At 38.9% G+C, this 24,171-nt stretch overlaps 1 protein-coding gene across 7 annotated transcripts in view; it reads left to right on the top strand.

The window, feature by feature from the left end:
• The window catches only part of DNM3 (dynamin 3), a 171,758-nt gene that overhangs the window by 18,220 nt on the left and 129,367 nt on the right, over positions 1 to 24,171 (top strand). For all 7 annotated transcript variants that reach the window (XM_071435756.1, XM_071435761.1, XM_071435760.1 and 4 more), the window contains exons 3-13: positions 7,517 to 7,666; positions 9,101 to 9,304; positions 9,860 to 9,958; positions 10,819 to 10,979; positions 12,664 to 12,806; positions 14,590 to 14,725; positions 15,635 to 15,702; positions 16,520 to 16,658; positions 17,737 to 17,823; positions 19,709 to 19,779; positions 23,175 to 23,223. In XM_071435756.1, coding sequence (XP_071291857.1) covers positions 7,517 to 7,666; positions 9,101 to 9,304; positions 9,860 to 9,958; positions 10,819 to 10,979; positions 12,664 to 12,806; positions 14,590 to 14,725; positions 15,635 to 15,702; positions 16,520 to 16,658; positions 17,737 to 17,823; positions 19,709 to 19,779; positions 23,175 to 23,223 — 1,307 coding nt within the window. The remainder of the gene's footprint in view (positions 1 to 7,516; positions 7,667 to 9,100; positions 9,305 to 9,859; positions 9,959 to 10,818; positions 10,980 to 12,663; positions 12,807 to 14,589; positions 14,726 to 15,634; positions 15,703 to 16,519; positions 16,659 to 17,736; positions 17,824 to 19,708; positions 19,780 to 23,174; positions 23,224 to 24,171) is intronic.

Here is a 24,171-nt window from a genome sequence, read left to right as displayed (position 1 = left end):
TTTTTCTCTATCTGCTTTTCCTCATTACCATGTTCCCAAAGTATTACTGCCTTTAGCTAGGCCTCTAGGTTTTGTACAGCTACCTTCTCTGTTGAAAATGAGTTCTTCATTATAGCTTAAATAACACAACAAAAAATTTGAAAAATTCAGGAGAGCTGAGTTTCAGCCTAATTTTGTGTTTCCTGGATATCAAGGTTTATTTCTCCCTTTGGGAAATGCTGTGAAATTCTTGTTAGGGATTAAATGCCAAGACCTTTAAAATGCAAGCTTTAATTATTTTGTTACTTTCTTTAAACTTTGTTCCACTGTTGTTGTTTTTGATGGTGAAATTCCAAGTAACTTTATCTTTTAAGTCACCTTTATCTTTGTGAACTAATTTTAAGAAAAGAAAATAAAGAAAACTGCTTAGAGAAGCACAGTGTTCTTTTACAGGAAGCAGATGCTGGGCTGATTTCTATGAAGCCCATAATTATCCAAAATGTTACAGAATAATTAGAGAGCTGTATCAGCTTTTTGTTGCTGTAGTAAACAAAACTAATTTTTAATCCTAGCATTTTTCTTGAGGTTTAAAAGTAACTGTTCTTAATCTTGGAGTATTCCTTGGGAGAGAGGGGGCACTTTCTATGCAGGCATGCACAGATGACTGCAAGATACAACGTTTTGGAATGTGAATTTGATTGACAAAGGAGGTTAAAGCTTCATTTGAGTCACTGCACTAAGAGATGAAAATTAGCAGAGGAGGTGTTTGTGCACACCACAGTCAGAGAAAGCTTTGCCCATCCACTATTGGGTCAGACATGGCATGGAAGGGTGCAGCAGGAATTGGCTGGGAGGGGTTCCCAGGGATCCTCCAGCATCTCAGAGATCTGGGTAAAGAGCTGTTCCCCCTGCAGGGGTAACAATGAACAATTCCAGAGTAAGAAATACAGATCATGAGAGATATGGAGTACATGGGGAATTTTTAGCATTTTTGAATTTTTTAGTATGGGTGTTGTTTTTTTAGAATTTTGTTTACCCATTTTAAAAGTTCTGTGTGGTTTGTACAAAGCTATTTCTCAGTGCCCTTGGCCTCCTTTAGTCACTGCCATATTTTGGTGGTACCAGTACAATTCCTAAATGGCTTTATGGCATTTGCACTCCACATTCATGCAAAGTTGTACTCTGCTGAAATACTGAAGGCAAATACAAAGTTTTAAATTAAATATTGCAAGTAACGAGTCAGTCTTTAATAGTTTTGAGTATTTTCTCTGAGTTTGATAATGTGAGAAATTGTGTGTCTTTAAGATGCAAGTGTTAGTGCACAGATGACCTGAGATGAGAATTTTGAGTGTGCTTGTGGGTTTTTCTTCCTTTGAGTTGGTGTTCCTTCATTTTTCCATTAAATCTTATTTCTTCAACATTCTAAGGTTTTGTTTCACAACTTTGAGTATAGTTCTTAGCTTGATGGTTTTTTATCTAACACAGCAGGAAGATTAAATAGTTTTTGTTGGAGTTAATAGATATTTTCAGTGGTGCTGCTGAGTGAGCTTTAGAAGGTAATGACTTGAAATTTCTAAGATCTTGAGAGATGAGTTGGTGTTTTTGTTGGTTTTTTTGTTTGTTGTTCATTTTGTTGCAGGTTTTGTTTGTGGTTTATTTTTTTTCTTTCTGCTGCCACACATTCTGCATAACCTTAGGCAATCTGTTCTTCTTGCTGTGCTTTCTTCTGCCTCTGCAGGTGAGATAATGACTAGATTCTGAGAGATTAGCTAGTACATTGTTTTTGAGCAGCAGTGCCAACAAAAAATATGTGAAGCCTTTGTAGTAGGTCTTCTCTTTGTTAAAAATCCATTGCCTGCTGTATAAATCCTGGTATTTGTTATTTACATCTGAAATATCCTGGCTCTAGGAGAGTTATTTTCCTTATTTTGATAACTGGTTTTGGAGCAATTTCAGATTTTCTTCTTGCTTCAGCAGATTAACAGATTTTGAAATTCTTTGCTGAGGTGGACATTTGTTAGAGAAATGAGTCATATTTACAATACCCACACTTGAGTTCTGTTAATTAGAATACTAAGAGGAAATTAAGTCATAAGGTTCAAAAGACATTCTGATTTTTCTGAAGTCTTGCAGATGCTCTTTTCTGTTGAGGTTGTAGAGCTTTAATCCAAATTTCGTGTATTGCAAGACTACTCCTCACACATAGCCATCTTCTGTTGCCATCTGGTGGCAAAAACAATCCTCGAACAGAAAAAGAAATGTAAAAACAATTTAGACTGGTTATTCCAGCTAACACAAATGATCTTAGAGACTTCATCAGATGGCAGGCATTTGGAGGTCTTCTTCCAAAAGCTGGAAAAATGCCACAGTGCCAACAGCAGGAAAGAGAACAGGCACTTTACAGGGAGGAAAGGCAGAAAGTGGCTGCATTTCCTGGATCCCACTCTCATTCAGATGATGAACAGGGATGCTGGAGAAATCAGTAAAACTACTGAGCTGGGTACCCCAAAAGCTAAAAAGTGCCACCAGCAGGAGGAAAAGATGGTAAAAAAAGATGGTGACCCCTTTTTGAGCTAAGGAAAGGCTCATCCCCCAAACAGCACTGACATCCTGGAAGAGAGACAGTGCTGCTGCTCTGAAACCTGAATTTAAGCTTGGGTAAGGTCAGAGAGACTGCAGATGTTCCTTGCACCTGCAAATCTCCCAATTGCTGCTGTCTGTAGGGGTGATCTGAGCTCATCCCAGTGACTGCTGAGGTCTGGCAGGATGGCTTGCTGGGCTCAGCCACTTTTCTATCAGGACCTCAAAATGGGATTTGAGCTTCAGCTCATGTTTGGACAAATTCATGGTACCCACAAATACTTGGCTTTACACGTGGGTTTGCCTGGAGGCTTTTGTTTCCTTGGTCCCAGATTGGTGCTCAGTGGCATTAGGAAAGATGGAATCCCCTCATTAGGATTGAAAAATGGATCTATATATGCCCATCTTTACAAAGATAATAAAGGAAAGTGACAGAAGAATCAAAGTTCACTCTTAAGAGAAAGAAATCTGTAAGTAGTTATTAACTAATGATCTGAAAGGTGTTTGAGATGAACAGCAGCCAACACAAACTCATCAAGGGAAATAACCTTGTCATATCAGTGCAATAAATTTTTTTTATTACAAGGTAGCAGGCTTGTAAATTGAGGTGAGGTGGTATCTTACCTTGGCCACAGTAAAGGTTTTTAAATGATTCCTTTTTTGAAAATATCATGAGCAATCTTAGGAAATAGGATTTAGCAAGGACTCCAGTGAGCTGGATGCACAGCTGTTTAGAGTGGGACACCCCTCCAGGTCATGGGCAGTATGTTGTATTACTGGTAGGATGGCAGAATGCAGTGTGTTTATTAAGTTGGTGTTTGGCAAATACAAGCAAGAATATGAAAGGTACTGGTGGGCAGAATTGGAATTCAAATTGCTTGCAGAAGAAGAGAAATATCCCCAGAGTAAGAAGCAATTCAGCCTGGGTGGGGTTTTTATCTGTACTGAAAGGCTGGTATTTGAGAAAAAGGTTGGTTTTCAGAAAAGGACCTGGTGCTCACAGTGAATTTCTGACACAGCAAAACTCACTGATGCCAGGCTGTTGTGAAATACAGAAGTAAATTTTGTACAAGGTGCAGCACAGAAATGCAGTCCTACAAGATTCTGCTTTTCCTCAGTCCTGGGAAGGAGAAAGCTCTGCCTCTGTATTTTTAGGAAAAAGTGCCTGGAGGAAGGCTGGGTGAGGGCTTGGAACTACAGAAAGCATCATCCATAGGAAATGGCTGAAAGAACAGAGGGAAATTCCTTCTACAAACAAACGCTTCCAAGGTTGTATAAGATTATTGTATCCAAAAGAATGCTTTTCCTCCTCTTGTACAGGTGTCTGCCCTTCTAATGAACCATTTCACTGGCTCCTAGGAGTGTGACCTGCTATCTTTGGTAGTTACTTTGTCAGATCTGCACTGTTTTCCATGTTTAATATCTTCTGCTATGATATTCTTGTCATTCTCTACATTGCCAGGATTTTTTGTTTTAGCTTCAGGAAATGCCAGGGTACTTCTGTTTCTTATAGCCTTTCTGCTTGAAGGTTAGGAATAACCTTCAATATTCCTGAGTGGAATAACTCAGTTTTGATAATTTCTTCTTCAGCTTGTTGGAAAAGCTACAGAAATGGCAAAGCAGAAGAGGGATTGTAGATTGGGTAGGACAAGGGCTTTTGATACTTCCTCTCTTTTCAAGGAAGCACCATTGAATGATTTGCTATGGTCCAGATTCCCTTCACTGCATTTACTTTGGTCAGAAAAAGCTGTCCATCATCAAAGAAAAGGTGAAGTACTTTGGCTGATGATGTTTGTTTGCATGTTTTTTTAAAAAACTCCCTCTTGAAATCACTCTTTTGGAAAGAGTTCTGAGGCTTTGGGAGATGCTTTATTGAAGGTAAAAGTGTTGTTGCTTGAGTGGTATCTCCCCAAGGGGCAGATAGAAGGTGCAGTAATAGCAGATACTCCTCCTGTGCTGCCTACATTGAAAATGTTTGCTACAGGCCTACAATTTAATGAACCTCTTCTTGGAACACTTTCAATCCCTTTTGAGTACTGGATACTGCCACCAACTTGAAGCAGCTCTGCTTGAAATCAGTTTGGGAGCAGCTCTGAATCCAGGGCTGTGATCCTGGTGAATTCCTGACCTAGAAGAACAGATTATTCTGTACAGAGTAAAATCTTTGGGCTTTGTCAGCTCTTGGGCTCAGCCTGATGTGGGTCAGGGATATTTTCCAAAGCATCCCTTATGTACTCCTAAGGGCTGATCCTTGTCATTGGCTCTCTTTAGCTTAGAGACAAATTTATGAAATATCTCAAGTGTTTATATAATTTAAATAGTCTGAGAATAGCAATGGCTGTTTAGTGCTCATAACAGTATATCATTGTGCTAGATTAAATCATAAAGGCTAACAGAGATATAACTGACAGGAAAAAGAAGGAGCATTTTAAAAGATGTGATCTCATATCAATAGTTTGTATGATTTGTCTAATTTAATCAAAACTGAAGAGAGAATTAATCACTTGTGGATGCACTGAAGGAACTATGCTCTGGTAGCCTTTTAACTGTATGTTATCTAAGGTGCTTTTAATGAGTCTGGGGGGAAAAAGAGTTATTTTACATGCAAGGACTGTTTTAATTTTGTATCTAATTATTCTTTCTCTTAATGTAACTTCAGTTTAAGACAAAAATCCATGTCTGAAAGCTAGACATCAGGGAGGATCACTTTTTCTTGCTTAGCTTTGTGTCCATTCCCACAAAACCATAAATAAAACATTTTCCCAGAGTTCTTCTGAGCATGAAAGCTGGAAAGTGAAGCTTGCATTAAAGCATGTGCTTCTCCAGCCTGGCTGAAGGCATCACTGCCAAGGGCAGGCTGAGGGCTGAAAGGAGCAGAACAAAGCTCTGCTTGTCCCTGGGAATTCTTATTCCGTAGGCTGCATGTGGAAGCACAGGTTAGGAACCACCCTGGAGTTTATTCCTTCAGCCCTGCTGGCACCACACATGGCTCCAGGAGCAAGGAGATTTGATAAACATGAACCCAGCTAAAAAGTAGCAAACATTTTTATACGGATTGCTTTGAAGCCTTGTCAGATAGTGAATTTATTACTGAGTGTAGAGTGGGAAAAAGAGAAAAAACTTCCTTGGCTACCGAGTCAACTGATTACAGCTGGGCACCAACTGTTAATTACTGGATTCAGAAATAATTTCCTGAGAAAATCTGATGATCCACTGGGAGAAAAAAATTACTAAGAAGAATATGTATGTTTTATGCCAGGAGCTGTGCATGAGGAGGTGGGATAAAATATGAACCACTTGTCAGCTCTTTTTTTCATTAGGTATCTATTTGCCAGCCTTGAGATGACAAATTTTACAAATGTAAATTCTCAGCTGAGATATTTTATTTTGTGCACCATATTATTTTTCTTTTTGAAATATTTCAATATTCCCTGGGATTTTTTTTAATAAACAGTAGATAATAAAACAAAACTCCCGTTCATTATCATTTTGCTGCTAGAACTGGAAAAAGGATATAAAATAAGGTGCTTATTTTTAGGTACTCTCTTGTTTTTAAAATAAGTGATGCATTTTTGTCTGAACAAGGGTGAGTTTCCCTGTTCCTCTCACACTGAATCTGGAGGGATTATGATATTGTAGGGCAGACAGGTGGGTATTTGATGTTTTCCCCTCCACTCTGTCCTTTTTTTCTGTCAGTTTGCTTTAACTATTTATTGTAGTTTTGACTATTTGTTACTTTTTTAACAGCTCTGTCAGTAATAGTAACAAAGTGACTTCTGGGGAACAGGCTTCAGTACTGACACATAAAGTTCTCTTTTAATCCATATTCTCACATTTGGTGTTGTCAGCTGCTGTTCTTTGAGTACTGAGCAAGCTCTTTGCTCTGGCTATCTGGGCTTGTTACCAAGTAACATTTTCTGGGAAAGAAACCTCTGAAGGGAGCTTTGGGATCAGGCCTCCATTGCAGGATGAAATGGACTGGAATGTGCACAAATCTTTTCAGCCTTTCCCCAGTCCTACAGCTCCGACCTGCTGGAGACAGGACATGAGCTGGTGTCTGGAATTGGTGTTTATGTCATCCTTTCTGATGGCAGCCTCACTATGTAGATAAACCTTTGTGTTCTGCTTTGAAGGAAGAAAATCCAGTTTTAAAATCTTGGGATGTGCTTTTGGTTATGCAGGCAACCTAAAAGTTGCAATAATTAGTATCAGTATTTGGATTCAAAAGTCAAAACAGAGACTAAATGTCACGTTTGGGTTTAACAAATTATCTGTCTCTGATTCCTGGTCAATGCTTTTCTAAGGTAAAATAGCAACTGGTATGAAATTAAAGGCTTGGGAATTATTTGTGTTGTCCCACTTCAGCAAAGTCACAGCTATTTCTATGGACATTTTTGCAAACTTGTAAACATGATTCTTATTTAGACTACAGGACACTTTTAGGAAATGAGAAGCTGTATTAAAAACATTGCAGTGTTTTTAAGTGATCTTATTTTCATTTTGAACTTGCAAAAAATTACAGAATTCCCTTGCTAAATTCATGTGTAAAATGGGATGTAAGTTTTTGAAGCAAATGCTAAAAATCTTTCTTGGTGCAGAATTTGAATTACTTTTCCATTTAGGATATATTACAGGCAAATGAGATCAGATGAAAACTCAATCTCAATCTGTTCCCTATTCTATTACTGTAAATGGCATCTAATTGAAAGAGTCAATTGTTCCAGAAGATGATGTGCTAAAGATAGGAGCAATAAATCATATCCAGTCAACTTGACTTTTAACTGAGCCTTTCTTGCTGAGGGCTGGTTTTCATATGTGCAGTCATAATAAAGCTTTTCTGATAGCCATGATGACCAACTTTTGTGCCTACACATCTGAAGAACACTGGGGGCTTGAAAGTGGGTGTGCAAGTCAATGAGCCTGTGCAATACAGAGTTGTTATTGATATTCTTGACAGAGTATGCTGAATTTCTACACTGCAAAGGGAAGAAATTTACTGATTTTGATGAAGTTCGTCAGGAAATTGAAGTAGAAACAGATAGAGTAACAGGAATGAACAAAGGCATTTCTTCAGTTCCTATTAATTTAAGAATATATTCTCCACATGGTAGGTAAAATCATTCTACTTTACATTTATGTTATATAAACATATTATGTAGCTCATTACCTTTTGTATCTGTTCTTATTGCCTGATCTGGGCTGGAAAAGGTTTGAGGCTGAGTTAGTAAAGACCAGTAATGGGACTTGTAATAAAACTTCCTTTTGGCACTCTCAAGAGGAATTCCCTGATCTAGAAAGTCTCTGTGTCTCCCTGCCTTACTGAAAATTTATTGTTTGCTGTCACTAAAAATATATTCAGACAGTAACAGTGTTTGAAGTTGCTTTCTGGTGAAGACCCCCTGTATATATCAAAGTGGGTTCCTCTGGTTGCCATCTGCCCAGCTTAATGAAGACAATCTAGAGAAAATGTTTTCCATTGAATTTGTCTTTGATATAGGACAAAAGTGGTGTGTTTAACTGAAGCATGATTTTTCTAGCTGCAGAGAAGCTCAACTAAATCCCCTGCCTCAAAGCTTGTTTGTTGAACATGCTGACTCCAGGAGAAAGTGAAAATTTCCTACCAATTGCTCTTGCTTTGTTTTGTTAGGATCAATCTTTTAGTTCAGCCACAGTTGTCTATATTAACCAGACTCCAACTACACTTCTGGTATTTCCTTCCTAGGAATTGCATTTTTTTCGTTTGTCTAAAGGATGCCCTGTTACCCCAGCAGCAGGATGCTTACCCCAAGCCATGATGCCCTAGTTGGCACTGTGGCCCTTACTAGGGAAATCATACCAAAGCAAATCAGATTTTCTTAATAGATTTATTTTTCATCTTTCTGACTTTCCTGAAGATGTTACAGATTAAAAAAAAACAAAACAAAACAAAAAAACCAAAAAAAAAAAAAACAAAAAAAAAAAACCCAAACAAACAAACAAAAAAAACCCACCAAGCCAGCAATATATCCCCAAGCCCCTTAACAACAGTTTTGCTATATAAGTTAAGCTAACTATTGATTGGTTTTTGGGAATTTCTTAATTAGAGACATGATTGAAGACATGGTCAGAGAAACACTATATTTTTAAAAAAATCCTAACAACTGTATTGGTTTATTTGGAGGATGCAATGAGAGTGATCTGTTGCCCGTGCTCCTGTTGTTGGACAAAGCTCAGAAAGCCATGTTAATTTAATTTGTCTTAGAGCCCTCAAGGATACGTTATATAAGTATCATTTTATACCAGTTGCAATATTTCAAGTATTAAATATTAATATTAAATAGTACTAATAAATCCAGAGAGGTAAGACCAATGGGAAAACAAGTCTTTGCAGGTTGTCAGGCATTTTGTTTGAACTGTTGACAACTGTTGACCTATTTATCTGCCTGTACATGCAGTTCTGTGGGGTTTTATGTGACCAAAACTTGTGTGCAGCCATGGCTGTGTTGAGCCCTTTGTCATGTGTGGTGTTCTAACCAGTTTATGATCCATCCTGTCCATGTAGTCTTGAGCCTGACCCTTATTGATTTGCCGGGAATCACTAAAGTGCCAGTGGGGGATCAGCCTCCAGACATTGAGCAGCAGATCAGAGACATGATAATGCAGTTCATCTCCAGGGAGAACTGCCTGATCCTGGCTGTGACTCCAGCTAACACTGACCTGGCCAACTCAGATGCCCTGAAGCTGGCAAAGGAAGTGGACCCTCAGGGTAAGCAGGATTGAGTATCACCACTTTCTGTTCTCAACTGTAATAACATAATTGAAAACAACAGACCAACTCTTGTGGGAAATTCTACAAATTATAATATGTAATATAGATGTCTAGTTACATTCTCATGCAATCTTCAGCATCACAATGTAACTGTTTGTTAGCTCAGTATTGTTTGGGTAATGTTGCTGTAAATGAGTTTTCAAGTGTTGTCACTATCTCTTATAAGCAAGTGCAGCAGTGGTTATCTATGAATTTTTGTAGTACTGGGCAGAATAGGGGATGGTGCTGATGGGATTTCTGGATACTTACATCATAAATTTTATACAGTCATATTGTAGGGATGCTGAGCCTTGTTAAGGAGTTTTGAGGAACACATTTCAGCACTGGCAATTATGTTCCCTGCTTTTCCAGACATACCATAACTCGAGTTGGAGCTGTTACTGTGTGATAGCTTTGAGAAGGGCACAGATATGTTGTTACATAATTGTGTAATTGTTCTTCTGACTAAATGATTCTTTTATAACTTTTTCCTCCTGCTTCCACTCTGGTCAGGCCTTAGAACCATCGGTGTGATCACAAAATTGGATCTGATGGATGAAGGAACAGATGCAAGAGAAGTTCTAGAAAACAAACTCCTCCCTCTTCGTAGAGGTGAGAATGTTCAGTTGCCTTTATTCTTTGCAGTCCAGCAAGTGGTTTGGATAAGGATGGTGTTTGGGAGTCCTGGAGATGAATCAAAGGTTATGCTGGACTTGATGTGTTCCTTGCTTTTGCAGTTATCCAGTCAGCAAACATAAAGGTAGCTGTGCTAAAAATATCCTTTGTGGACCTGGAAAATCCTTGCTTCCTCTGGAATATGCAGTATAATACCAGCACATCTCATTAGCCAATATTTTCTGCCAGGTTCCTTGTAACATAAAAATGTTTTTTTTCTTTGTATATGACAGAAGCAAGCACCAGAGCTTGGTAATCTCACTCTAAATCAGTTTTGATCCTTGCCAGAAATTTTCCATGTTCTGGCAGCTACTGTCACGTTTGCTCATTCTGTTAATTATATTGAGAATTTTGATTATGGTTATAATTTATTGATAATTTACTGTCTCCTCCCATGGAGCAAGTTGGTCCAGCAAATGAGAAGAAATTTTTTTTGTGTTTTGTTAATGTCATATCATTTATCTGCATAGATCTCTGTGTTTCAATAGATCTCTGTATTTCAATTTTATTTTGGATTTTTGTTTGCTTATTTTTGAAGTGGTTTGTTTGGGCTTCACCAGAGTTTCAGATATTTCTCTATTTGAATTGGTGATTTAAAAGGAAGTCTATCTGCTATATGTAAACAGAATGAACAATTTAGGCAGTGTTAAGGTTACTATTCTCCTTGCAGACATGATCTGAAATGCCTGAACTGGAAAGTTTTGTTTGAGCTGAGACAGTCTGGTTCTATTTAAGATGAATTCAGTAGTTCAGGCAATAGCTGCATTGATTTACCCATTGGTTTTGTCTTGTTTTAGGTTACATTGGTGTTGTAAACAGAAGCCAGAAGGACATTGATGGGAAGAAGGACATAAAAGCAGCTCTTCTAGCAGAAAGGAAATTCTTTCTTTCCCACCCATCCTACAGGCACATGGCAGATCGAATGGGAACACCCTATCTCCAGAAAGTTCTAAACCAGGTAAGACCTGAAACCTTTGTGGGGAAAGGCAGCTTTGTAATGATAGGGGAATATAAAAACTGTTTTAAAATGAAATTGGTCTCTAAACCTCACTTATCCTTTCCTGCTTTCAGTGGTTTTTATTTGCACAAGGTAAAAATAAAACTATATATTGCATGTAGATACAAAAGCTTGCTGTGAGTTGTAGTTTCTGACTTTTACTGGTAGTTCTGCACTTCCCTGTTCTTTAGAATACTGAATATGAACATCAAAACCAGGATTTCTTTCCCTCCCTGGAAGTATACCATCCTATTCCTCAATTGTTACATTTAACTTGTCAGTTGCCCAGTGTTTTTGGTATTCCTACAAGTCAAACTTGATACTGTTTTTTGCAGCTCACTGTCAAATTGCAGCTTTTCCTCTGGAACAGGCAAAGGCCAGGTCAGCCCAGCTTTGTCCATTTAGGACAGCAGCTGGAAACAGCTGGAATGTTCCTGGTTAAAGTAGAAAACTAAATGACTGCTCTGCTTAATTTTTGCTACAGTGACTTTGCAGCTGTAACTGCAAAGCCAGGCTATGAAATGCTCTGGGCTTGCTCAAAAAGACTACTAATGCCATTTATTTGTGCTTCAGAGCCAAAGCCTTCATCTTGATGCAAGAAATTCCTTGTATCCTGAATTTCTTTCTGTGTTTAGAATGTTTTGCCTTGTTTTACATCTTGAAAGTTTAATCCATATGTCTTAGTTTTGAGACTGAAACACAAGCTGCACATACATTTTGACTGTCTTGTCTGTCCTGACTCTTTATATGCTATTAACGTTTTTGAGAGCTGTTTTCAATATTAACCTATTCAGCAGGAGCTGTTGCTCTTCTGTTGCTTTTACTGTGTGTAGAATGTTATATATGGGAAGATCTACATAAGTTCTGTCCTCAAGTTATTGGGGAACTTTTGTGTTTCAGGTAATATTTCAATTTCTTTGTATCCACAAGGTGGTGCTCCAGGGAAACTCCAGCTTTTGATTTTGTGCTTGTCAGTCTGCTGAGCAACTTGAAACTTAAGTTTATATCTTTTGGTGTATGACAGTTTAAATGTATAGCTTGTCTGGCTGGGGTTGGGAGGGGGTTTGGGGCATAGTGGAAGAAGTCCAGTTTGCTTTTAATTAAGGAATGTGTACAATACCTGAGACATTTATGGCACAGGTAAGTCAGAGACAGTACTGTCCTAATATATATACATGTGTATATATATATATATGTATATATGTAAAAACATGCTGTGAGTGCTCAGAATATCTTTCTTTCCCACTTTTCCTTGTGGCTGTAGCATAAAGCAGTTGTTGTGCTGAACAAATACGTAGGGAATTGTGAAACACCCTTAAGAAAAGCAGCAAAATGGGAGTGTGGCATCAGCACAGAGAGATGAGAGGCAATTTTAAATTACCCATGTAATATGTGTAACTTTTTCAGGTGTAACTAAACAGGTGTGTAGTAACAGGGCTCAGTGAGTGAAAGGATGAAGGAATTTTGTGTGCACTAGGAATATTGAATTGTTCTTTAAAAGTCTCCATTGCATCAGAGATCAAAAGGAACAGCACTGGTAAACTAGCACAGGTCGTGGCTGATATGGTTGGCAGTCAGAAGGAAATGATTGTGCTCCTGCTTTCATCTTTTTGACAGTATAAAAAGACTTTTATTTGCTTTTTAGCAACTTACCAATCACATCCGGGATACCCTGCCAGCCTTCAGAAGCAAACTCCAGAGCCAGCTGCTTTCTATAGAACATGAAGTAGAGGTGTACAAAAACTTCAGACCAGAAGATCCCACCAGAAAAACAAAAGCCCTGTTGCAGTGAGTGTCTTTGTCTGCTTTTTCACTTCAAATGGGTTTGTTTTGCCTTTTTGCCCCTTCTTTCTGATTGGTTTAAATTTAAACATTAGGATATTATTAAGGATTCTTTACACAAGCTCCAAAGGTTTCTGTGTTTGATGCTCCAGAACACGATATTTATTTTACAATTTCAACAGAATTTTCCCTAAATTGATTTTAGTAATCCTAGAAAAGGGAGAAAGCAGAACAAGAAAAAAGCATGAAGATGGGCAGCAGAGATGATCAAAGGTAAAAAACTGCTTCTGATTGTGTAGACATATTCTTCTGTCTGCCAAAAAGATGACCTCAGGCAGGGCAGAGACATTGTGTTGGAAGTCTGTAAGATGAGGAGGCTGGAAGAAGAATAAAGAATGCTTCTTTTTCTAGTATAAAAACTTAGCTGTCCAAAAGAACCTATAGATGGCAAAATCAAAATTAATCAAAGATGGTCGTCCTTCATATTTTGGGCACCCAATACCCAGAGATCTTTGCTGCAGGAGTTGTCAGTAAAAGTTTGTTGTGCTCTCAGAAAACAGCAAGGCAAATTCTTGGGGATTATCATCATCAGTTCTGAACTGATTTTTCACTGCTGAAGTCACTGTCTGGTTTGGGTCTCATCCACAAAATAAATCTGTCTGAAGAGACTTTGATACTAGCCATGGAACAGAGATCACTGTTCATCTGACTTGGAATCAAGTGCAGGTGGAATCCCAGCCCTGTCTTGATTGTGGATTTAGCACCAGGGAGAAAGGACAATGCTGATGTTGTGGATTGAACACCAGTTAGCAGCTGCTGCTTTGCTGCATCTGCTTCCTCCCTTCCTTGGCCTGTTTCCAGGGGTGCTGGATACTCAGTACTGCCTATTTTTTCACCTGAAAGAGCTGCCATTTTGGCTCTCCCATTTTTTTTTTCTTCAGTTGTAGCCCCCTGTGTTACTATGCAAATAAAATTTACCTCTTAGAGAGGAAGCATGTGAAGGAAGAAGTGTAAAATGTACCTAGCTCTTCTCTCTTATATGCCTGTTGTCACATTCCTGCTCTGATTTCTGAGCTTTTCAGCATTCTAATTTCTCTGGGATAAGATGGTAAGAGCATTGGATTGTGCTAATGTGTATGTTTGGAGCTGGATTCATTCTCTAATTAAAACTTTGGAATTCAGAGGGGAAAGTAATCAGCTGAACTAGAGAGACTTTCTTGAGCCAGATGAAGACTCTGATTTACTCTTTATTTTTGTAACAATTGTGTCCAAAAGAGTAGACAGTTCCTTGGTACTTTACTGCAGATGTTTTGGTTGCAAAAACAGAGGGACATCACCTTTGACTTTTCCATGACTGGGAGAGCTCTGAAAAACTCTGTGGGATTTTCTGAATGCTGCTGCTGCAGAAGTCAAAGCAGAGCCAAGTAAGCTGGAGCTTGTTGTACTGACACATCACCATGGTAGTACTGGTTCTTGGGCTTGCCTTTTGGCATGGGGAAAAGAAGTTTCTTTCCAATCTCTTCTGAATTTTGCAGCACTGGATTCACATCATGCTATTAGACTGTACTGCAAGACAGCAGGGATGCAGGGGGATGTGGGTAGGTAGGGATTCTATGGATTGGCAGCTTGGCTCAATCAGTTGTGCAGATACTTTTGGCAATTGCTAAATATGTTTGAATAGGCAGCACTAGTTGCATAGTACTGAAATAAGAGTTGGTAGTTAATATGCTTAAATTGTTCCAGGTTTTTTTTGTTCTTTTTTCCTTTCCTCCCCTCCTTTGCCATTTAGGATGGTACAGCAGTTTTCAGTGGACTTTGAAAAAAGAATTGAAGGATCAGGAGATCAAGTTGATACGCTGGAACTTTCAGGAGGTGCCAAAATCAATCGTATTTTCCATGAACGTTTTCCCTTTGAACTTGTGAAGGTATTTATCCATCTTGCTGATGTGCTTTATTTTATTTATGTTTCCTTATGTTCATACTGATAGTAGTGTAGCCAAGCAAAGATCTGATTGAAAGAATATGCTTTTAACTGTGGAAGAAATTATGTGAAGTTATAATTGAGACATTTGGCTTAATTTCTAGGATTGGACACTGAGACATGCTAAGAATTCTAAAATACAAGAATTGGAATATAATTATCATCCCATTTCATACTATTTTCTGTGCTCTCCTATTGTTTTATCACAGATGGCATCTTTCTTTGGTTAAATGGGGCATGCAAGCAGTTAGAGTTGGTAAATTTGACTTGTGTAGCTGGTATCTATTAAAATGAGAGTTATGGAAAATAGCCCTTTAGGTCCCTTCCAACCTAAATCATTCTATGATGGTTTGACCTAGGTAATGACCCTTTCATTTGTGACAACACTGACTTCTCTTCCAGCCAGCTGCCTTCCAAGAAACTTGAAGAAAAGCTTTATAACTTCATAACTGGGACAACAACTCTCTTAAATTTAGTTGAAAACTGTAGAATGGGAAGGGGAGGATAAACAGATCATAATCACGGAAGTTGCACCACTTTAAGAAACCATGCTTTAAAAAAAAAGTGGAGTCTTCCAAATCCTGTTTCAGGCTTACTCTGTCAACTCTTCAAAATCATTCCAGCTCTTGACATATCTGGAATGGAAGAGTATGTGATTTGCAACAATATTTACTGCTGCCTGTTGCCTTAGTTCTAAAACATTTTAAAATACTTATGCATTGTTTGGTGTAATTAGAAATTACTATTTTAACAGCTGAACTTGCTTGTCTTGTGGTTATGGAGGGAGAGGGGATATTTTCTGTTTTGTTGAAACCTTCCCCTAATGTGCTCTTGTGTGCTGCTGTTCCTCTAGATGGAATTCAACGAGAAGGAGCTGAGGAGAGAGATAAGTTATGCCATCAAGAACATACATGGAATCAGGCAAGTGCTCCCATGTTTTCCTGCCTGCTCACATGGTACAGGTGGAATATCTTCCCAAAGCATTGCTTACAAGCTTTGTTGTTCTGTTTTGGGAAATGTTTCTTGTGTTACTTGATTGGTAAATTCTCAGATGCTTGACCCTGGTAGCAGTGGTGCAGGATTTGAATTTTCCTTGCCTGATTGCTGGAGAGGTCTTGGTTTATCATAGTGAACTGATAGTTTTGGGTGTGCTTTTATAGTTTGTTTTTTTATAGAATTTATCTGCCAAGGTAGACCTTGGAAAAGAGTGTTTAAAAGAGAAGCAAGGCCCACTTGTTTAGGACTGGGTCTGTGGGGTACCTGTTTATAGATTCATTTACTCTGCAGTGACCAGCTGTGAAATTCTCCATGTTGGACTCTGAGTAACAAAACCTCATTTTCTGGTGTGAGGGAAAAGTGCAGCCATAGGATTCTTATGGATTTGCTGTGCAAGGGGTTGTGCATGGAGTGCTTGCAGCTGCCACTCGTCCCTAAGGTTTGATGCACTGCTGCTGAGGCTTTACTGCATTACAGCAGTACTCCTTAGAGTTCTTGCAGTCCTCTTGAAGGAGTTCCATCTTTCAAGCATGTTTCTACTTATATTCTTATATTCTGAGTATATTCTTATTCAGAATGATACTTCCTTTGAGAAAGAAGCAAATTTAATTCTGTGGAAGTCTGTTTGTGTAGGGATTATTACTCAGCTCTGAAAGTGAAGATTTGAGCAATTTAGTAAAAAAAAAAATCTTCCTTGCCTGATGTTTTTATTACTGTCTTACATATTCTTTTATGTCCACAGAACAGGTTTGTTCACTCCAGATATGGCATTTGAAGCCATTGTTAAAAAACAGATCGTTAAGCTGAAAGGACCTTGCTTAAAAAGTGTGGATCTGGTGATGCAAGAGTTAATCAACACTGTCAAGAAGTGCACTAAAAAGGTAGCTTGCACATAGATCTGGTAATGTAAGTAAAATGCAATGGTATAGTACATAATAGAAAGGCTGTCTTGCATTTTATGGTGTAATGAGAGATTTTTGATTCAGTCACTCGTTGGACAGAATAGCACTTCCTCAGGTAATTAATTACAACTTCTGTGAAGTGCTCAGAATAATGTAATCATGGAAAAGTTCATTTTTTGATTCCTTTGTTTTTATTCTTAGGGTGAGAGGTGTTTTTGAGTCAAGAGATGCCCTCAGTTTCCTCCTTAAAACCATGTTTTCACTTCTTAGCTGACTGGCTGCTTTTGCAGTCTCACCTGTCCATCTGCCTGTCCCACCATCCCAGTGCAGGGTACCCCATAATAGCAAGTACAGGAGTGATTCTGGGATGTGAGCACAGCTATGATGAACTTATTGAGAAATATCCTCTTGCATTTTTTCTGAAAAAACCCCAAATTTCTTATATCAATGAGCAAGTAAAGGAGATATTTTTTAAAACCAGAAGGACAAAGAACAGAGAGAAACAGATTCTCTGGTATGTTTTCAGTAGAGTTTCTAGGTTTTTTTCATTTTTGTCAAAGTCTGCAAGACTTGTCACTTAAATTAACTGTGCTGATGCTCTTCCCAGTGGTACTTGCCAAATTTACCAAATTTCCCAGTGGTATTTGCCAAATTTACTGCATCTTGCTTTTTTCAGTATTGTTATGTAAAGATGTTGCCACAAGGTGGAGCCTTTAAAAACCAAGAAATTTGGAAAGCATTTAAAGCACCAGTCTGGAATTAGGCCCAGTAGAAGAGAAAGAAACCTCACCCCAGATAGACTGTGTTTCATATGGCCAAAGTGTATTTTCCTCAGTATTCCCTGGAGGAAAAGAACAGCAACAATCCAAATGTTTAGGTCTCTTCAGTCCCTGAACAATAGCAAGTAAGGCTTGCTTTTTTTGCAGTGTGCTTAACTTCTAGTCCCAAGCATTTATAATATTTGCTTTCTTCCAAAGAGGAAAGCTGGAGGCTCCCCTGTTTGTATTCCACTGAAGCCACTCTGCAGGTGTAAATTTCTGTCAATTTTCTGTTTCAGTTGGCAACATATCCAAGGTTGTGTGAGGAAACAGAAAGAATTGTTGCTGGCTACATTCGTGAAAGAGAAGAGAAGACCAAGGATCAGGTGAGAATAAATAGGAGATGTGAGAATAAATAGGAGTTTGGGGAAGAAGAGTTCTTACATCCAAAGTGCAGTAGGACAGTGAAAGATTTAATTTTTTTCAAATAGGCTGCACATTTTAGAGAAGAAAAAAAATTGCTTCTTTACCACTGAGCTTTGATAGGGGCTAGAATTGTTACAGAATGGTTAAGTAGTGTTGGCTTGTTCCTGTGCCAGTGTGCCAACTTGTTAGCTGGGCCACTAAAGCTGTTTGTGGGAAATCAATATTGATTAAAGAGATGCACAAAGGAATAGCTTATTTCTACTTTGTTTCCAGGTGTTTTTAACATACCCATCCCATGCACCCACCCCTCAGCTTAATTACAGTGAGGCTCACAAACAATTGTACTGGAACCCAAGAGGGAGTGACAAGCTTTCCTTCAAGTTCAAAAAAAGCTAAAAACCAAATTAAAATTCAGAGAAATTTGGTTAAAGCATTCATCACTTAGCCAAACACTCCAAATCCAGGAAATTGCAAATCTGAGATTACATGTGAGAAAATCCAATGGAAAGGATTTGGAATTATTGTCTGGAGAGTGCAGAGTGTGACAATAGAAATATTTGGGGAAGAAGAGCTCAGCAGAACTCTAAGCTGTTCTGGATTCCTGGCTCCCTAGTCCTGTCCCTGTGCAAGTTAGGGAGCTGTGCAGCACCTCCTGCTGCTTTAATCTGTGCTGAAAATGTAGTCATAAAAATAATTCACCAAAAAAATGATTAGCTGGGCTTCTACTTGCAGGGAGTTCTAGTCAGAACATTATTATCTCAAAATTTTGTAGAAAATAGAAGTTGTTTAAAATAATTGAGTTTTATTTTCCTGTTCTTCATTGTATGTACATACCTGACTATTTCTCAGAACAAAGAACAAAATATGGGCTTTCTGTAAATGCCAAAAGTTGACCAAATAGGTTATTGTCACATTCACATCATGATTTATGATGTTAGCAGTTATCCTTCAGAGATAAGAGATGGAGAAAAACATAGTGGGGATTTGAGTCTAAGTGAGGCATCTAATATCTTGTGGGAATTGTGAAGAATTTGGGAGTGATGCTGTATTTGAGGAGCTGTATAGAAATAAGATTGAAGAGATGAAATGCCACCATTTGGTAACAATAGGTTCCTTCCTTGCTCCCTCTGATGGAAGCCTGAAAAGACAGGGGTGAAGTGCAGTCTCCTGCATATTCCAGATCCTCTTGGAGGGTGGGAGGGAATTTTTTGCAGATATCTTAGCAAGTTCTTTGCTGAGTTAGATTGTCAAGGTCGAATCAAATTCTCTGTGGGCTGCTGAAAGACTGACAAGTGATAAATACACAAATCATTGTGTTACTTTGTTGATAGCCCATCTCTCAATCCAGATGTGCACACAGAATGGCTGGACTGGACCTTTTCTGGGCCAGGACTGGATTATTTATCACTGCTTTATGTGGTACATAAAGTAGAAGTATATGGATTTTAGGTTTAAGGTTTAGGTTCCTTGCTGGCTTGGCTGGAATGTTCCAGATAGGCAGAATTTGCTTAACTTGCAAAATGCAGAGCTGGAATCTATGTATTCTCTCTGCCTCTGTATGATTGATCTTAATGGAATGGACAAGGGCCAAGAAGGTGAAAAATGAGGTCTGTTAGGAAAAAAAGTAGGAAGAAGGAATAGGACTTCTGTAGTCTAACTTATTTAATAAGCACAGAAACAGAAGCAATGGAATTTAGAAAATATTGCTTTTGGCTTGAACAATTATGAAAACAATATTCAGTAATGCAGAGACTCAAGAGTTCTGGTTTTTTTCTTCCTTCCTTTTCTTCAATCTCTCTCTTCCACCTTACCCATCCTGTTTTGCTCTCCTGCCTCCCACAATAGATGCTGCTGCTCATTGATATCCAGGTTTCTTATATCAACACCAACCATGAAGACTTCATTGGCTTTGCAAAGTAAGTACATGGAAAATTTGTTAGAAAGACACTGCCAGGATTTTTTGTTTATTTGCTTGGCATTTTTTTATTATGCTCAGAACACAATTCCTGAAGTATGACAGTGAGGATCCAGGCTGCAGAGTCCCAAACATGCAGGACCATGCTCTTTCTCAATAGCCACAATGTTGAAGTCTGTCCCAGTTGCAGGGGAGTCTTCACCCAGTTCACAAGCCTGGTTTCACTGAAGCTGGAGCTTGTGTCTTAGTCTGGAGTCACACACATTTGAGGACACAGAAATGGATATTGGTGGTCTTTCCACATTGTTATTAATGCATACTTTGGAAGCTGTGATTCTGTGTGAAACAGTTTTGCTCAGAATAATGGATGTCACTGAATTCTAAGTGTGCCTGCTGTTTGGCTGCAGAGAATAATAGTAGCAGAATGCCCTGCAGGGCCTGGCTTGACGTTCTCCTCACTTAATTGAAAAGGCTGTGAGAATATTTTCCAGAATGTTCTCCCTCAGTTTCCAGCAATTTGTGCCTCAGGGACTTCATACCAACATTTTGACACTAGTAAAAACATAGAAGATGTCTTCACTCTTTGAAGAATAAATGTTCCTTCAGACACATTCATGCTGTATTTGCCATAATAGTGATTGGAATCACAACAGGTTTTGGGCTGTGTGAGATGCTGGCAACAAATTTGGGCACCACAGTAGTATTTGACTGTGGCCAAGTCTAGTTAGCACTGTAAAGGAAGGTGCACATCTTTGGCAGTGTGCCTTGAAGGTTTAAAACATGGAGTTCAGTGAGCTGAGAGGGGAGAAAGCAAAGGCAGGCACTGTTTATGTGTTTGGTTTGAGCAACTTTCTCTAGAATTGTTTGTGGGTCCTAGATATTGTTATCAGTTCTCTTGACAAATAACAGGATGTTGTAGGAATGGTGGCTGGCCTTCTAGAGGTCAAGATAACAACCTGCCTGCTATTTACTTCTCTTCATCCTTTTCTGACAGGAAAAAGGATGCTAAAAACACTCCATGTATATTCATGGTGTGTGTTGTGACCTTGGGAAGTCACATAGTCCCGCCTCCCGCTCAGAGGAGGGTCCTGCTGAGTTCAGACCAGGCTGCTCAGGATTTTGTCCAATCAGATCTGGAGTATTCCCAAAACTGGAGATTCTCCAGCCTTTCTATGCTAGCCTGTTCCAATGCTTGCCTCACCTCACTATGAAAAGACTTTTCCTTGTGTCGAGTTGAAACTTTCCATATTTTATAGTACTGGATTCTGGAGTTCCAGGTGTATCTGTACCTATTGCATTATGTTTCTCCCCTGGAAAAATTCCTCTCATGGGTGTTGCTCCTGCAGCCTCCATGGTCCTTGCTGCTGTGTCTTTACAATTCCCAAGTTCAATTTCTTGGGAAAGCTGCTTCCTCTTTTGCCAGCTGAGATCTGGAAATCCCCAAGTGCTGTGTATGGGGCATAAGCAGATAACAAGTGACTCTTGGATTAAGTTCACTGGTAAGTTTAAGCAAGGGTTATAGCAAGCTAGGTTGGAACAGATGGGAAGGAAAGTAGCCTTGTTGACTTCTGCTCAACTAAAAGAAAAAATTTGGATAGCAAAGAAGAATTTGAAATATATTCACTAATGAGACAAATGGAGAAAAATACTAATTTGAAACTATAAGTGTATTATTGTTACAGCAGTTATGTTAGAGCTGGAAAATGAAATAAGTTGGGTAGCACAGGGGCTTCAGCAGTATCCAAACAACCTGGACTACAGATTCCCCAGATTCCCTGGTGTTTCCTTTCCTCTAGCCCCTTGTCTCATGCAGCTGCAGTAACAGTGTAAGTCTGTGAACCATAAGAACGAGAGCACAAAATATTACAAACTACTCTGCAGCACTGCAGGACCTGAGGCAGGTACAGTGCAATGTGAATTGTCTTGAGAGGGATTTAATAAGGCCAGTGTTTAGAACAAATTTGCATAGTTATAAAATTGCAAAATCTTAGAATATTAATGTTTTTCTTGTTTGGCAGAACTAATGGCAAAATTCTGGGCTTGTGTTTGTTTCCAGTTGGTATAACTCAAGAACAGCTACATGCTTCAATCTGCATGAAGGGTAATTTGTATTTAGAACATTAAATAGAAGACCAATTGCTGGGCTATTTCTAAAAGGCATGGGTTTCTTAGTATGATGTTAATGGTATAATTAACTTTTCTAAGGTGATAAAATTAAGAAAAAAAGAAAACTTAGATGTTGCACCAGGGACATGCAGTGTTGTTTGGTCAAAAGGATCAGGATTATCAAGCTGATCACAGTGAGTAGGCACAAGGAATAAATATCCTTGTGGATCTCCCAGACAGCATGTGGACTGCTGGCTTGATGGTGTGGTCCAAAGGGCAGGGTCAGAATTTGGACTAGGGTTGAGTTGGGTGTTTCATCAATTCTTTGGAGCAGCAGCTGTGCACCAAACAGCAGCATTGGCCACAGGCTCTGATCCAAGCACACCTCTGCCTTCCTCTGTCAGAGCAGCCTTTGGAGCTGCTGGCATATGGATGCTTCTGGCTTCAGTGAATCAGTGCCTGGTGAAATGGTATAATCTAATCCAAACAAAACTTCCTGTCACCAGTGAAGGGCTGGTGGCTGAGTAGCCAAAGCCTGCTCTTGGAACGCTTTTCTCCTTCTTTCCAACAATATTTTAATTTTGTGGCCTAACACAAACTGCCACATAATGCAAATGCTTTTAGAATTAATGGCAACTTGTTTGGTTTTGAGACAGGAGTGTGTTTTGTTTCAGGAACTGGGATTACCAAAGTTCAAGAATTGAGCAAAATATTTTAAATATGGTTTAGTTTCAAATGTGCTCTATTCTTACAAGATTTCAACTTTGAACCAACTTCATGAAGGCTTCATCCATTGGTTATATTTACACCCTCAAAGTGCATATAAATATTAGAATAATATCCAAAACAAACTGTCAAGACAAAGCTATTAAGGAGCCTCCAGCAGGGGAGGATTTTGTTGTACTGCTCTAAATAACAGAAATGGCTTGCTTTCTGTCTTTTCTGAATATTTATGGAGGCTAATGTTTCCAAAGTTACCCACATGAGCCATAATTTCTCTGTGCTTTTAGTAACCTTTACCAATGCAAGAAGGATGTTGTTGCAAAGGGGATGATTGGTAGGAGCTGACTGCTGTGCATGTCCCTTCTGTCCTTAGCAGGCAAATATAATCAGGTAGAAAAGCAGTTGAAATATGCACATAAATGCAATGATTTTCCTGTGTTTCTTTTGCTGTGTTCATCTAGCTTTCTCTGCTGGGGTCAAAAGTAACTATTACTGCTAAAATTATTGCTCAGGAACTGGCTTAGTTCAAGTTTCCTCAGCATAACTCTTTTCCTCTGCTTCCCTTAGTGCCCAACAAAGAAGCAGTCAGGTTAACAAAAGTGCAGTGGGAAATCAGGTAGGCACCTAACAGAGAATGGATAATGGCATGTGCAAGTTAATCCAAGCTGTTTGGTTTTCTTGGCTGCATTTTCTGTTTTAAGTGTATCATTTACCTTTGTTTGCTTCAAACATACATAAATGTGTCCTCATTGCCTTGTTTTGCTGAACTTTTCAATGCCACCTGACTTCCATTGTTATCATCATTTGCTGTTTAGCATTTCTGCTGCTGCTTGCACTGCTGGTGAGTGTCTTCCCTCCCATGCTGTTCAGTGCCTTGAATCCTCATGTTACACATCGGTGTTTTGTCATTAACTGCAAACTTGTGAATTTCAGAATCCCAAACGCTGGTGAGTACTTGCCTGTGTGTGCTTTGTGTGTTTTGCTACTCCTGATGTGTTCACAGCTGAACTGCAGTGAAGGGCAAGTCAGCAAGCAAATGTGGATTTGCCTTTACATCTTCTGAAACCTTTCAGCTGACACCACACAGTTGCTGACTATGTACCATAGGCCTTTCTCAAAATAAACAAAGAATTAGCAGTTGATGCTCTCAGGTTAATTAGTGTCTTCACTGAGATTCATTAATGAAATTGTTTGTTTCTTTTTGTCATGTAAGAATATAGGATTAATTCTGCAAGGTCCTTGGTGCTCCTGAGCCTGCCTTCCCTCTCTGCTTTTGTGTGGCTCAGGGTTTCTCAGTACTTGGCAGGATCGGTCCTCTTCTTGATATGAGATGAAAATAAGCAACATGTTACAATTTGGAGAGTTTCTGCTCACTTTGAGGTTTTTGCAAAGTCTTAAACAAAAAAAAATTGTTATGGAGCTAGTACATACTTAAAACATAGTAGTAAAAATAAGACAATGAAATTTTGTTTAATTACCAGTCTTGCATATCTTCCTGATGTTTTCACATGCAATTTGGTCAAACAATGCTCAGGAGGTTTCACCTCCTGATCAAAGTCTTCAA

The sequence above is a fragment of the Agelaius tricolor genome, unplaced genomic scaffold, assembly GCF_023055355.1.
Source record: "Agelaius tricolor isolate 1412-34295 unplaced genomic scaffold, bAgeTri1.0.p SCAF_11, whole genome shotgun sequence".
NCBI lineage: Eukaryota > Metazoa > Chordata > Aves > Passeriformes > Icteridae > Agelaius > Agelaius tricolor.
The sequence above is the reverse complement of the archived record's forward strand: the minus strand, read 5'-3'. Positions and strand labels throughout refer to the sequence as shown.